The sequence below is a fragment of the Anomaloglossus baeobatrachus genome, chromosome 8 (genome assembly GCF_048569485.1).
Source record: "Anomaloglossus baeobatrachus isolate aAnoBae1 chromosome 8, aAnoBae1.hap1, whole genome shotgun sequence".
Lineage (NCBI taxonomy): Eukaryota > Metazoa > Chordata > Amphibia > Anura > Aromobatidae > Anomaloglossus > Anomaloglossus baeobatrachus.
The window spans coordinates 209,307,031-209,322,750 of NC_134360.1; the positions used below are offsets into that span (position 1 = coordinate 209,307,031).

A 15,720-nucleotide genomic window follows, 5' to 3' on the forward strand; every position below is an offset into this window, starting at 1 on the left:
ATTTTCTTTATCTTAAAGCAACGGTCCGATCATGCTAATTAGACTGATCAGAGTGGAATCCATTTTTCTCAGCAGTGGAGAGAAAAAAAAAAAATAGTTTCTTCCCAGTCTCCATTTTGCCCATCTGTAAAAATCTGGCCGCTATCGGATGTGATCCGATTGGGATCAGATTTTCAGAGGAAAATGGTGCATGTGCACAGCCTCATTGAGAACTTTGGTCCGAACATGATCCGATTTTTTGACGGTTAGCACTCGAACCAAAAATACGGTCGTCTGCATGAGCCCTAATGGCGATATCGGCAGGCTCAGCCAGCAGTGTAATGTTCCCGACTCTTCCCCGACAAATAATGTAGGGGGAGATATGGATCCATTCCCGTTTGATTTTGGCTTGCTGATCTTTTTGTTCTCGGCAAGATAAGCCGCAAGACAAGAGTCTGAAAATGGCTCCGTCAAAGAGAACACAGGAGCGCTCAGCAGAGCGAAGCGTCAAGTGCAATAGCTGCCGGCCGATGAGCCACCGCTCGACTGACAGTTACTTATTATGTATGGGGCTAAACCCACAACATTACCTATTTTTAAATTAGGTTTTAATGTTACATTTATTAAAAATAAAAACTATTGCCTTTTTTAACCAGATCATAATCTGTATTAAATATATGAATAGAAATCTTGCAATAGTCACACTGGCTACTGGAAGCTTTTGTAATCAACATCCTAATATTTCAGGAAATACACATTTACATTAGCTGCAACGAATAGAATCTGACTATATTTTGTAATGAAGCATATAATGAGTGTGTGCAACAGTCATTGTGAAGAGAGTGGGAAGCAGGGTCCACTGTGACATCAACTACTGTGATTGGTGGATCCTGTGTTATCAGCTGTGTATAGAGGCATTACCTAATGATTTAAACAAATAACTCATTTTTTGATGATCGCTTCCCTGTAAGTCTATGAGAGCCATCATGTAAGTCACCGCTCCACAGAGAAGACAAGATTCTTCTATCGCACTCTGGAAGTAAAATGAGAAAAATATTGGATTTCTTTTTACTTCTAAAAGAGCAAATTGCACAAGATCTGGTCCATTAGTCCCTTGATGAGCCGGACTGGAATACGTTCCTGTGTATTTCCTATAGTTGTAGTTGGTATGTTCAGTGCCTGTAATATCTAACAATGGATGCTGACTTCTTCATCAAATTGTCCCTCCAGTGAGGAAGGAGACAAACTCTAGCACCACCTATTGGAAGTAGCAATCCTAAAAGTCAAAAGTGGCTTTTTAAACAAGCCTTTTCATAAGACTTAGGATTTATACCAGATCAGAATCCCAATTTGCAGACACGATGTTACGTGGTGATTGCCCCTCGTCAGGGCAAAGTGTGGGTATCTGATCTGGTTTATGGGAAGCTATGTGGGGACCACGGGGAAAAGACTATTCTCCTTATGGAGACCTGACAAACCAGTCTGGCTGCCAGTGAGGGGACTTATAGCTGCAATGCCCCTCTGGGGCATTCTTCATCTACATATATTACGTCCAAACAATGAATTGAGCCCTCTGACCTGATATTGTTTCTTTAACACGTAAACCTTTTACTTTGCAGTGTGGACCGCCATGCAAATCCAGCAGAAGGCCCTTTTTGGATTTTACATAACACCACAAAATCATTCCTCATCAACTGTTCATATTCTGAGCCGCCTACTACAGTCTGTTAAAACAAGCTATCCCCAAATCAAATGATCCCAGCTTACTGATTGCTTTGGGGTCCAACCGATTGGGGTCCCCAGCAGTGATTCCGAGATCAGAGCTCCGGAACTACGAGGGCAGAACTCTGAAGCCCTGATGTGAATCTAGGAGACGAGTGCGTGCTTGACCTTCACTCCATTCAATGTCTATGCGCCTGATGGAGAAAGACTGATGGAGAAAGACGAGCACTATACTGGGCTTTCCCCAGCAGTCCCATTGAAAATGAATGGAGCAGAGGCCGAGCATGGGCATGTCCCCTCCATTCAGTACAGGGCTGTAGCTCACCCTTCATGGAATTCCAGAGCTTTCATTTCAGGATCTCTGGCGGTTCCAGCAATCATCAATTTTGTCCCACATTCTATTATTTTTAATAACCCTTTAGTGGAGTTTTCAGAGAGGCTCCTAGAAATCCTGAGACTTTTCCTACAGAAAACATTGGAGGCTGGTGTTCCTTAGGCCTAAGACACACATCCGTGCCACCTGTCAAGGGCGCTAATCTCCGCCCCTCCGCTCGGCCGGAAGCAGCATCAGCGGGGAGTGGGCGGGGCTGGAGCTGAAGATCAGTACCCTGGACAGCAGCGCGGACCATGTGAGTATGCAAATTACCGGTTCTCCGTGTGCTATCGTGGATAGCACACGGAGAACACACGTGGACCGCACATACCGGAGACACGTACTTAACACACGCAACACGCAGAGAAAATACGTGTCTCGCGGCACGTGCGTGTTTTTAACGGATGTGTGTTGGAGGCCTTAAAGTGGATGTTTCCAGATGTCAAATTCCAAACTCCAAATTCCATCTGATAAATATATCTTAGACCTGATAATGCTGATGTACTTCCTTTGAAATTACCTGCTGGAATCGCTATATAGTCCAGATTTTAAAATGAGCCGTTTATGCGTCTCGCTATAAAATTAAGTAGCTTATGAGTCTAAGTGTATACAGTCTCCCTCATGCAGCTTGATTGACAGCTGCAGCTTGTACTGAGCAGTGTGAGACCTCAGCAGAGAAGAGGGACACTGAGGATCTGTCAAATAGTCTAGTTGGGCGGAAACTCAATTGAACTGAAGGATTTTGCAGCCACACTGATGTCGATATTTACAGTAATTACAGCATCCTCATCAGATCTAATTATATTGTGACATCAGCTGACATAAATGCTTTAAAGAGGTGTTCCCCTTTCACAATGTGACAGTATATCACTAGGGTTTGCCAGTGATCTACAGATCCTAGAATCGCAGCGATCAAACTAAGCATTGTACCCCTTCTAACTTTCCCCTGCACATTGGTGCCTGGTTCACTTAGGACTCTATTTCAATTTCCTTCACATATGACTACTGGAGCACTACTGTGCAGGAAAAAAAAATGAAGGCGGCGCAGGGCTTCCCCCTTTTGTGACCCCTTTTTTCTTTGAGGGTCCCGTTGACCATCACTATATGTCGTCACTTTATATGATGTGAATTCACCTTTAAAACTGTCCAAATCCCACCTATACCGCAGCCTGTACTCTGCCACTCGGACCGGTATAAATGGGGTCTGCTTTATTCTACACCTTTAGGCATCAGGATCGCTACTCTTAAGGCTTCGTTCCCATGACCGGGAAACACTGTGTCCTAGACGCAGTCATTCCTCTTCTGGAGATGCGAGTTTTCTCCATAGGAGATCACAGCGGTCTGTGCCCACGATCAGTATTCTGGGAGCGGCAGATTTTTCTGTGTTCTGCTATTGAAAACACTTGTGGCTCCGCAGCATAAACTGACATGCTGTGGCTCGGGAAGCCGCACCGCAGGTCAGTGTTTGCTGCGGGAAAAACAAGCACAGAGGACATGGGATTTCTATTAATCCCATACACTATGCTTGTACTGTACATTGCAGCATTTGAGACACAGCGAAAATACACTTCGTCCAAAATGTTGATAACACAAATTGTGGAAATGTAAGGGTACGTGCACACAGTGTTTATAGCGTTTTGGATGCAGTATGCTTCAGCTGCGTCCAAAACGCTGCATTGTACAGTACAAGCACAGTGGATTTCTAGAAATCTCCTGCCCACTGTGCTTGTTTTTCCTGCAGCCAACACTGGCCCATAGTGCGACTTTCCAAGCTGCAGCATGTCAATTGTTTGCTGTGGAGTCGCAAGTGTCCTCCATAGGGAGACCACAAGCGACCGACCGAAGTGCCCCGAACTCTGATCGTGGGCACAAGCGGCTGCGGTCTCCTGCGGAGGAGACTCGCAGACCCGCAGGTCCGGTCCCGCCGTGTCCAGGGCGCAGCGAGTCCTGATCGTGGGCACGTACACTAATAGTTTTTGTTACCTACTAGTAAGGTTGTCTGAACCGAAATTTAACAAATTAAATTCTTTGGACCATTGTAAAAAAAAAGAAATCTTTATGATATGACTATAATATTAGCCCCTCGAAAGGTCATCTTTAACCCTTCTGTTTCTTGATCTCCTGCCTCGTTTCACATACACTTTTGGGTCCTATATTTAGGATTATTAAGATGTCAACCTAGAGGGACTTCTTGGCCAAAAGGGACTTTTCTATACTATATTTTCTTGCTTTTTTATTATATACAGAAACACATTTTAAAGGCCTATTTCTGGAGGAGGAACACATTGCTAGTCAATACCGGGCAGGCCAGGTAAAGTCACATTAGGCTGCTTTCACACTACGTTTTTTTAACATGCGTCATGAACGTTTTTTTGGTACAAAAGCGGATCCTGTTTTTACAAAGAAAAACGCATGCAAACGCATGTGTTATTTTGCAGGATCCTGCCACTTGAAGTTTATAGGCGGGCATTGGAGTCATGTGATCGGGAGTGAGGGGAACTGAAAGGTGATAGACTGGGAGCTGGCATCTGGAAGCTGCAGACGCTGGTAACCAAGGTAAACATCGGGTAACTAAGCGAAGTGCTTTGCTTGGATACCTGATATTTACCTTGGTTACGAGCGTCCGCAGCTGCTAGAAGCCGGGCTGCCTGCTCCCTGCACACGTAATCAAGGTAAACATTGGGTAACTAAGCAAAGTGCTTTGCTTGGTTACCCGATATTTACCTTGGTTACGAGCATCTGCCACTCTCATGCAGGGGAGAGAGAGAGGAGAGAGGGGGGGGGAGAGAGAGAGAGAGGGGGGAAGGGGGAGAGAGAGACTGATCACGCCAGGCTGGTTTCTGGGCATGCTCAGTAGAGCAAGCAGGATCCTATCTATCAGCATGCCAGCGTTCACTTCTGTTTGCGTGCAGTATAGTCAGGATCCAGTGAAAAACAGTATTTGGACGCAGCTCAAAAACGCTACATGTAGCGTTTTTGAAAAAAGTTAAACTGCAAGTCGCTGGATCCTCACAATAACGCACGCAAACGCATGTGAACGCATGTTGACGCGAGTCCATTGCAAATGCATTGAAATGAAAACACATTTGCACTGGATCCGTTTTTGCGTTAAAAAAACGTTCATGACGCATGTTAAAAAAACGTAGTGTGAAAGCAGCCTTACTGACCAAAATGTGTGTAAAATAAGCCGGACAGAAATCACAGCTCAGCAGCAAACCAAATCACGAGGCTCATTAAGGACAGCTGTGGTCTTCAGAAACCCATCAAAGGCTGAAGATAAGGGAATCTCTGCATTAGCATAGGAATGCCGGTCAATGCAGGCCAATGAATGATGAAGGAAATGATCATGGGACCGTTTAGGGGCGACTCTTGCGATTTGGTAAAGACCTATTAGGTCAGAATGTCTACTGTATGATGGATAATGATCATCATGGCAAACCTGTTGTAAACAACCCCCGGTAGGCCTCCGCATCCCTCCAAATATTCAGCCTAACCCACCCCAACGAGGATATATGTCATATCGGTTAATGGCCATGGTGCAACAGGTGGAGAGGACACACATTCGACAGGGCTGGGTCACATAGAAGACATATAACAAAGTCATGCAGAATGAAAAACATGCAGACCCTGCTCCAAAGAAAAAATGACGATGCAACAAGTCTCTCACCGCCAGAAGTCGGGGTACAAACAAGCGATGCCCCATGCCCAGAAGCTCCAGGACACGACAGGCGTACTCGTTGACAAAGTTGCTCTTCTCATCCTGAACGTCCTGGGACTTTTTGACAGGAGGGGAAAGCTTAGGGGCTTGTGAGGTAAAAGAAGGAATCCGTTCCTCCATGTGGGGGTCCTTAAGGGAAACCCCCTAAACGTACGCACTTTAAGAAGCGAAAGGGGGAATTTCTAGGTAGCGAAATGGCGTGTTGGGCATCTAGAACATGGTAATGCCACTCTGCCTCACATGGAAGTATCCTTAGGGGGAAGGAGACCAGACATCCATTACATAGCATGTGTAGAGTCCCCTATGCATGGATTTAGAATTGATGGAAAGGCACCGATAGTCTAGAAATAAAAAGAGCAGCCTCTGAGCGGGCAGCCTGAGGGGACGGGGGCAGCGGTGGATGCAGAGGGGAAGACCAGGGCCCGGCTTCTGTATGTGGAGCTGCAGGAGCGAGCGATGAGATCACTGCATCCACAGACGCTGCTGCTACAGCCTCTCATCATGAATCAGTAATGAAGGAGGGAGTAGAAGGGAGGTGAACCAGCATGGACGGAGGGAGGATGCTCCGAAAGGATGCTGTCATCACAAACCAATAGGAAACCCCTTACCCAGTATGGCCCACACCCTTTTTCTCTACCTTCTATGTCACCGCTCATCCCAGGCTCCTCTTATTTTTATCCTACATGGAAATATTGCATAAGAAGTGGGCCTGACATTATTGCATAGAGAAACAAATGCAAAATAGGAAATACCCTGCGTTGTACTTCTGTGCAATTATTAGAAAGCAGCACTATACGAAGGATCTGCACCGCGGGAAATCACCTGTATATGCCGGTGCTCGTTTACGCCCATGATAATGGACTTTCTATAGCGTCAGATGAATACAGGTCTTGGGTGGCGGCACAGACATGGCAGAGAGGTCTGAAATAAAATACAAGCTCTCCCTCTAGTGTTAGACTCAGGATGTGCTCAGAAGATTGCAATTCTCTCCAGCCGCTTCTCTCTCCATAAAGTTACTGGAAAACTTTCCAAGTTCCAACTTTAGAGTGTGGGAAAAAATTCTGTGTATTAGGGTACATGCCCACGATCAGGACCTGCCGCATCCTGGACGCGGTGGATCTTGACCTACGGGGCCACGAGTCTCCTCCGCAGGAGACCGCAGCTGTCCGTACCCACGATCAGGGTTTGCGGTCTGTTGCTTGTGTTCTCTCTACAGAAGACACTTGCAACTCTGCAGCAAAGAATTGACATGCTCAGAAAGCCGCACCGCAAGTCAGTTTTCTAGAAATCCCATCCACTGTGCTTGTACTGTACAACGCAACGCAGCGTTTTGATAGCAGCGAAAACACGCTGCAACCAAAATGCTGCAAACATGGAACGTGGGCACGCACCCTTATGGTAATGACATTCCACTAAATTTAATTGCATGATTTGAAGAAAATTCACAGCGCTGCAGATTTAAAAGTCAATTTATGAGCAGGTGTTGCATGGACAGCGGATTTTCCATCCTGGGATTGCAATTTCTTTTAAATCTCCTGCACAAATTTTGAAGCACATCATTTTTTTTTTTACCGCAGATTTCACCCTTTCCAATGCATTGAGATTAAATCTGTGGCAAATCTGTACCGATTTATGGGCACTGTAGACAGTCCCGAATGGATCAGTCCTGTGTGGATGCAACCAAAGTGGCTCTATGTGTTGCTGAAGCTCATTACACTAAGGTTTAGGCTTCACGGAGATGGTGGCACAATAGCAGTTATCAGGAGAATCGCACAATCAAAAAATAATATAAGTGCAATTTGTCTGCCCCTAATATAGAGATGGGAATTTGTTGCAAAAAATAAAAAATAAATTGCAAACAATACCGAATAAAATCAATGGGCTATTCTTTGTAATTATTTTTGTGCTCCATCCTCAATAAAAGAAAACTGTTTTTTAGCCATTCTCTGCAAATTGTAGGAAGCATCAAATGAGGAACCTTCTCTAATAATAGGTTGGATTTTATAAAATCAAGACCCTTATTAAACATGGCATAATGCGACTTGTGTATGCCAAACTGGGATAGCATACAAGGATGATATTAGGTGACAATACAACTGCCCTGGACACTTTTTAGGCATTGAAGGGCAGAGGCGGACATATCATTGGTGCAACCTCTGCAGTCGCATACGGGTCCAAGAAGTAGAGAGGCCCCTTTCTACCGCCAAAGCAGGTGAAATTGTACATTTTGAGGAGTTAGGGGACTGAAAAGGGCCTTGATCTTGTACAGGGGGTCTTTTCGGCCTGTGTCCGCCAGTGTTGCAGGGCATTACTGAGTTACTAAATGTACAAGTGCTGCTAAAGTTACATGATACCTGCAGGTTTCCCTAATGATAAATGGCAGAATAAAGGCAAATTCTTCAATGACATAAGTCTAGCATGCTCCTGTGATGGGGGCGCTGCATCTCTAAGAATTAAACTCTACTGCTGTCATGAGCAGAAAACAGAGTATACAGTATATAGGGGTTTCCGTAAGGCCCCTTTAGAGTATGTGCCCACAATCAGGACCCGCTGCATCCCGGACATGTCAGGTCCTGACCTGCAGGACCATGAGTCTCCTCCGAAGGAAACCGCAGCTGCTCATTTCCACGATCCGAGGGCGCTGTGGTCTCTCTCTTCTGTTCTCCCTGTGGAGAAAACTTGCGTCTCTGCAGCAAAGAATTGACATGCTGCGACTAGGGAAGCCAAACTGCAGGTCAGTTTCAGGGAACAAAAACAAAAGCACAGTGGGCATGGGATTTCTAGAAATCTCATCCTCTGTACTTATATTGCACAACAAAGAGTTTTGGACGCAGCGAAAACATGCTGTGTACAAAACGCTGTGAACTCTGATCGTGGGCATGCACCCTTAGGCTGCTTTCACACATCCAGTTTTTCCTGTGCGGCACAATCCGGCACTTTGCAGAAAAACCGCAACCGTTTTTTTTTTGCCGCCGGTTGCGTTTTTTTTACATAGACTTACATTAGTGCCGTATTGTGCCGCATGGGCTTGCGTTCCGTCCGTTTTTTGCTGCATGCGGCAGATTTAGCCGATGCGGCGGCCGGATGGAACGTTGCCTGGCACGTTTTTTTGTCCGGCAAAAAAAAAACAAACAAAAAACACATCGCGCCGCATCCGGCCGATGCGGCGCGATTTGCAATGCATGCCTATGGACGCCGCATGCGGCGTCCTGTGGCAAAAACCGCATCCGGCCAACGCATGCATTTTTTTTTCCACTGCGCATGCTCAGTAGCCTGCCGTAAGCAGCAAAAACCGGACGGGCTGCATGTAAAAACGTATGCAAAGGATGCGGTATTGTCGCCGCATCCGTTGCATAGGTTTTAGAGCCGGATTGGCCGGCTCTGCTATAACCGGAGGTGTGAAAGCAGCCTGTGAGTCCAAAGAGGAATATTTACTAATGTCATAAGCAGCATCTTCAGCACCATCTAATGCTGGTTCCACACACCCGGTTTTTGCAGTCAGGCCCAATCCGGGAAAAAACAAATGCAACGGATCCGACTAAAAAACGGATGTGGTCCTTCCGTTTTTTGACGGATTCGTAGTGATACTGAGCATGCGCAGTTCAAAAAAACGGATCCATCGTTGGATTCCATCATATGCCGGATGACGACAGATCAGGCGCCCATAGGCTTCTATTATACAACATGCCGGATTGCGCCGGATCCGGCGTGGTCCGTTTTTTTTGCCGGACACCAAAAACGTTGCATCCTTTCCGGCAGCCGGATGAAGAAATTTTGCCGGATCCGGCAGACGCAGCATGCAACGCAAGGCCATCCGGCACAATCCTGCGCTAATACAAGTCTATGCAGAATAAAACGGATCCGACGCCAGATCCGTTTTATCCGCCAGTCGCCGGATTGTGCCTGACGGTGAAAAACGGATGTGTGAAAGCAGCCTTAACTGTATAGCTGCAGAAAACATACTGATTTTTTCATTTTTAAATTTGTACTTTGTATTTGTTCATTATACGAGGCTCCACTTCGCTATAGCGCTGTAAGAACAAGCTGTAAACCTGATGCCAACGTTTTTTGCAACTATTCATCTGAATGTGATTTCTTCAGTGGTGATTGCTTGGATTTCTGCATTCAGATGAAAAATTTCTACAACAAATCAACCACCAGGACTATGGAGTCTATAAGCAAAACCTTCTCAATTTCCCAGACTCCGCTCTGCAGAGGAGGAGCTTCACTACTGAGCATGTATATAAAGTGCTACACAGATTCATCGAAACCAAAAGCCTAGATCCTTAGATTTATAGGACATTTCATAACTTTCCCAAATTCTTGTGAAAAAAATATTCAGCACATATGGCTCGAGATCGAGCAGAAAGTAACAACTTGATGGATGAGTGCTCTGTAGGAAGATCGACCTTGTGCAGCTTAGACAGGTCCACCAGAGTCTTCTCCGCCATTAAGCTTGTTGTTGGTCTTCCTCTTTGCCATGTTCCTTCTATTCTTCCAACCATGATGTCCTTCTCCAGTGATTGCTCTCTTTGTGTGATGTGTCCAAAATAGGCAAATCGTAACTTGGTGATCCTTCCTTCGAATGACATGACTGGCTTGATTTATTCCAAAATTTATTTGATTGTTCTTCTTTCCGTCCATGGTAATGATAACATTCTTCTCAAGCACCACATTTCGAAGGCGTTAAAGGGAACCTGTCACCACTTTTTTGGCCTATAAGCTGCGGCCACCACCACCGGGCTCTTATATACATTCATTCTAACATGCTGTATATAAAAGCCCAGGCCGGGGGTATAACATAAAAAACACTTTATAATACTACCTAATGGTCGCGCTGTGGGCCTTATGGGAGCCTCCTCTTTCAGCCATCTTCGTCCTCTTTCTGAAGCCTGGGTGCATGACGCGTCTACGTCATACACACTCGCCGGTCCTGCGCAGGCGCACTACAATACTTTGATCTGCCCTGCTCAGGACCTGAACGCCGGCGAGTGTGTATGACATAGAACCCATCATGCACCACAACTAGAGAAGAACAAAGATGGCCAAAAGAGGCCGCACCGGCAGCGGACAACGGAGACGCCCATAAGGCCCAACAGCGCGACTGTTAGGTATGTATTATAAAGTGTTTTTTAGGCTATACCCCCGGCCTGGGCTCTCATATACAGCATGTTAGAACGCTGTATATAAGAGCCCGGTGGTGGTGGTCGCAGCTTATAGGCCAAAAAAGTGGTGAAAGGTTCCCTTTAATTCTTCTTTTCTCTTGAAATACTGTACCCAATTTATTATATATTTTAGTAGTTTGTGTCGGTGCATTTTATACCGACTCCGAGAAAGTGGACACTGACTCCGACTCGACAGCACTGTCTGCCACAAGTGAATGACCCCTTAATCTCCTTATGGGTGCCCACATTCATATAGGTCACATAGATTTTCTGCCGTGCAATACCGTACTACAATGCTGATAATTGAGGTGCAATGAGGAATTTCAAATCCATATAAATTATAGTAACCAGCATTTTGGCTTTGTGTACACAATTTTTTTTTTAACGTGTAGTCAAAACCAAAGCAGAAGATCATACAGTGTTTTTACTGCAACCGTCAGAGGTGAGCAAACCCTGAAAGAAACTCTAACGGATCCTTCATAGATCTTATAAAAAAACGCATGAAATTACCGCATTGTAAAACCGTAGGGAAAAAGGATGGGATTTTTCCTGTGTGGTTTTCACCCGAACTCAACCACTGCATGTGAATAATCCATGAACGCGAGAGCTCGGTTGCTTCAGGACTTGTGTGCGGTGACAGTGCAGATCCTGGGCTTTATTGATCTTACATATGTGTCTTTGCAGGTTTTCTTCTTTCTAGGGAGTAATTACTAGAGTCAGAGACAGGATGATTTATCCTTCCTGCTCCGCTCCATGCGCTGACATAAAACAACCTAGTCTGGAGCCATACCTGTGCCTGGAGCTTCAGTAGTGAAATAACGGAGGCTAGGAGAACATGGAATCTGGGACTGAAGGAATCACTCTAAATAAGACTGAATTCACATGTGCATGTTTCATGCGCCACGACTTATGTCTCCTGACCTTGACCAATGCTCTGCCGGGCACTCGTGTGTAGCCTATGAGAAGGCCACTGCCAGACTCCTATGGCGGCGGCTCATCTCAGAGCACTAGTGATTGGAAGTCCGGCTCTTTCTGATGAGTTGGGTCAATTGTCCCCCAATTAAATCCCTTCAGATAAACACATTTATTGTAAAATTCTCCCTCCATCCAGATGTGGCTGAAACCTGGTTACAGCCGGATTCTGTCATTTTACCCCCAGTGAGAAGCATTTGGTAACTGAAAGTGGCTTGTACTGGTGGTGCCGGCTCCCTTCATTCACAAATGCTCTGGAATAATGAGCTGGTTCTTTTATGGGAACGATCGATCACTACTGAGAACAGAAGGATCGGCAGTCTGAAATTGGACATGTCGGAGTTATCACACAAACAACATATGTTGTTGGAGAGTAGGGAGGTCCTCCATATACTGTCTGTTAGCAGAGCCCACCGATATTGGCAGGCTCATGGGATGTTAGTCTAATGTGTATGGGGTCCTTAAGTGAACAAACCCAGAACTGAGCTTCTAGTATCCGGTGAAACGGGTTAGGCTACTTTCACACTTGCGTTGGACGGCTTCCGTAGCATTGCCGTTGTGTGACGGATGTAACGGATGCTACGGATCGTACAAAACAACGGAAAGCTTTTTTTTTTTTTCTCTTCAGTTTTACCGGCAGTAGACTATTGTGAACGATCAGCTGAGCGTTCTCATGCCGGCGGCCGGGCGGTCAGCTGAGCGCTATCACATGCCGGCGGCCGGGCGGTCAGCTGAACGTTCGGCCACCGAGAAACAAAATAAAGTTTCAGTGATTTAAAAAAAAAAAAAAAAAACTAAAAAAAAAACAATGCGCTGTGAAAAATAAAGGTTTCCGTCGCTCAAAAAAACGTTACATGCAGCGATCCTTCCGCCCGACACAGCGTCAAAATAACGACGCATCGTGCAGCGGATGCAACGCTGACACTTGCGCTACAGTGCGTTGTGCATACAAGTCTATGAAGAATAGCGCAGTGCGTTAACGGACTGCGCTATTCTCCATAGTGACGGACTCCGCTGAACGCAAGTGTGAAAGTAGCCTTACACTGGAGCCAGCAGAGCCATTGCTCATCTGTGCACACATGCTGTATTTCTCAGAAACTGAAAAAAATTCATATAACTAAACAAAATAACACATTATAAGTTCTCATACACTTATGCATATTTGCAAATGTAGATTGTCTTTAAAAATTTGGGAAAAAATCAGCTCTATGAAGCTCCGATTAGGTTGAGGTTCAGCAGGCTGCAACTAGTCCTTTGCAAAAGTTGCCTTGAGGTGCTCTCTGTTCAATGACCCGGTGTATTGCACCTGCGCGGTGAGGGCTGTGCGGTGAGCGCTGCGCGGTGAGGGCTGCGCAATGAGGGCTGCGCGGTGAGGGCTGCGCGGTGAGGGCTGCGCGGTGAGTGCTGCGCGGTGAGGGCTGCGCGGTGAGGGCTGCGCGGTGAGGGCTGCGCGGTGAGGGCTGCCCGGTGAGCATTGAGGAAAGAGAAGGCTGGCAGTGGAGAGAAAGCAGTCCTTATTGGAGTGGTGCAGAGGGCACATAGGGGCCATGCCATGCACAAAAATTAGTTGTATTACGAGATAGTAGAGAGGGCACTATTACTATGTGGGGGCACTATTAGCATGTAGATGCACAGAGGGGCACTATTTAAGTGTGGATGATCTATTACTAACTGGGGTACAAAAGGATATTATTGTGTAGGGTCCACCCCAGTGGGGCATTTTTACTGCTTGGGGCACTTTTAATGGGTATAGTACTATGTGGTTTGTGTAGATTTGGGGAAAAAGCTAGAAAAGAGCTGAGATACAGATGCCTATGAATTGCATTTTGCAAAAAAAAGAGTAGTGGATGGAAGAAGTCATGAAAAATTGGCCCAAAAAGACAAGGATAGGGAACGTGACTGAATATGATCATAGAGAATGTCACAGATGTTCCTTGTATCTACCACTATATGCTCACTGTATAGGTTGGTGATATTAGTGTTACATTGGATTGCACGTCGCATCTACTGAATCTGCTGTACTCAGCTGTATCCAGAGAGTTACCACTGTGTTATCTGTAGTGTTGCATAGGACTGCATGTAGCATGTGCAACATTTGCAGAAGAAAAATGTGCATTACATTTTAGTTATTACTTTTATGAGTGAGGAAGGGTCATATAAATGGTTGAGGTCTGCAGAAAAATTTGTTGGCTGAAAAAAAAAAAAAAAAAAAAAAGTAACATTTTTTCCTCACATGAAAACAAGGAGCCGATTATAAATCAGAATCCCACCCAGCCTATAGTTAATACATTTCTAATTACTAAATTTTAGTCTGCAATCTTTATTCTTTCATACATTTTCAGACTCCCCTAATAAGCAGTTTGCAGCCTAATCCAACTTTCCGATTATTTCAATGTGGGAGTGTCCCTCCCAGTAATACAGGCTGGATGTGAGCTCGGTGTGTATATCTAAGGCTAGTTTCACACTTGCGCTATTTTGACGCAAACGGAATCCGTCACTAATGTAGTACAGTTCATTTATTTACAGTGGAAGGGCGTTACTATGGCGCGTGTGTGTGTCATGCAGTACCCGCTTGTGGCCACATGATGTCGCGCTTCCACTGTAAATAAATGAACTGTACTACATTAGTGACGGATTCCGTTTGCGTCAAAATAGCGCAAGTGTATGTGGGCCCTAAGGGTCCTACGCACTGGTGGACACAGACAGAAAAGGGCCCCTGTGCAAGAACATTATATGGGCCCTTTGCAGTCCAATAGTTCATGATAATGCACAATTCAACCTGTTTTGGAGGTGGAAATGGGCCAAGGTGAATGTAACCATAAAGGCCCTTTACAGCTACCAGCAAGGTCTATCGTAATTTCTAACCGGTTTGTTTTTCATGTATTTTGGTCAGCTTGCTCCCCGTGCCTGAAAGAAATCTCCTCCTTCATTTGATCACTTCAAACTTCTGGTCTTTATTTGCCAAAGTGGTTTCAGAAATTTTGTACATAGTTTTTTTTGTTTTGTTTGTTTTTTTTAGTGTGTAATTGTATTCTTTATAAATAGCTATGATATTTTCCTTTCTTTTTAAGGATTCATGATATATGGTTCTCCTACTCCCTTGTTGCTCCCCATTCCCCTTCACCCCCCTTTTTTTGTTTTGCCTGTTTCCCTATTAAACTTTTGCAATCCTTCACATTCTAACTTCCCCTTCTCTTCCTCCTTCCCTATCCATCAACAATTGTTTATTACTTGTAAGAAATCATATGACTTATTACAAATTAATATGATGTTTTTACATGACCTTTCCCATATAGGTTATATAATCCCTAATAAAAATATTTTAAAACATAAAGGCCCTTTAACACTGGGCGTAGACTTTTCAAATTTTTAGAAATCGTGGCATGCGTTCTTAAACGTATGCAAACTGTATGGGCATAAACAATCATGGGAACAATCGTCCCGCCCCATTAGCAGATGCCGATGATTGCTGCATGTAAAAAAATGCTGAACGACAGCCAACTGAAGCGCTATATTATCACCTGCTGCTTGTCACAGGTAGAATATCTACCCGTGTGGCAGGAGCCTTGTTCCGGCATGGGCAGGGGATGAAACAATCATACAATAACCCCCGTCCGAATTTTCTTTGCTCCACTCAGAGTTAAAGGGAACTGGTCACCAGATTTAACGACTATAAGCTGCGACCACCACCAGTGGTCTCTTATATACAGGATTCTAACATACTGTATATAAGAACCCAGAAGAACATAAAAATTACTTTATAATACTCACCTAAACGGTCGGTGCAGACT

At 45.0% G+C, this 15,720-nt stretch overlaps 1 protein-coding gene across 6 annotated transcripts in view; it reads right to left on the minus strand.

The window, feature by feature from the left end:
- Window positions 1–15,720, minus strand: part of RABGAP1L (RAB GTPase activating protein 1 like) — a 426,173-nt gene that overhangs the window by 87,636 nt on the left and 322,817 nt on the right. Inside the window, exon 1 of one of the 6 annotated variants that reach the window (XM_075320142.1) lies at window positions 5,742–6,309. The exons of the other annotated variants lie outside the window; for them this stretch is intronic. Coding sequence (XP_075176257.1) covers window positions 5,742–5,912 — 171 coding nt within the window. The 5' untranslated portion in view covers window positions 5,913–6,309. Of the gene's footprint in view, window positions 1–5,741; window positions 6,310–15,720 lie in introns of those variants that run through there. 6 annotated transcript variants of the gene reach the window in all.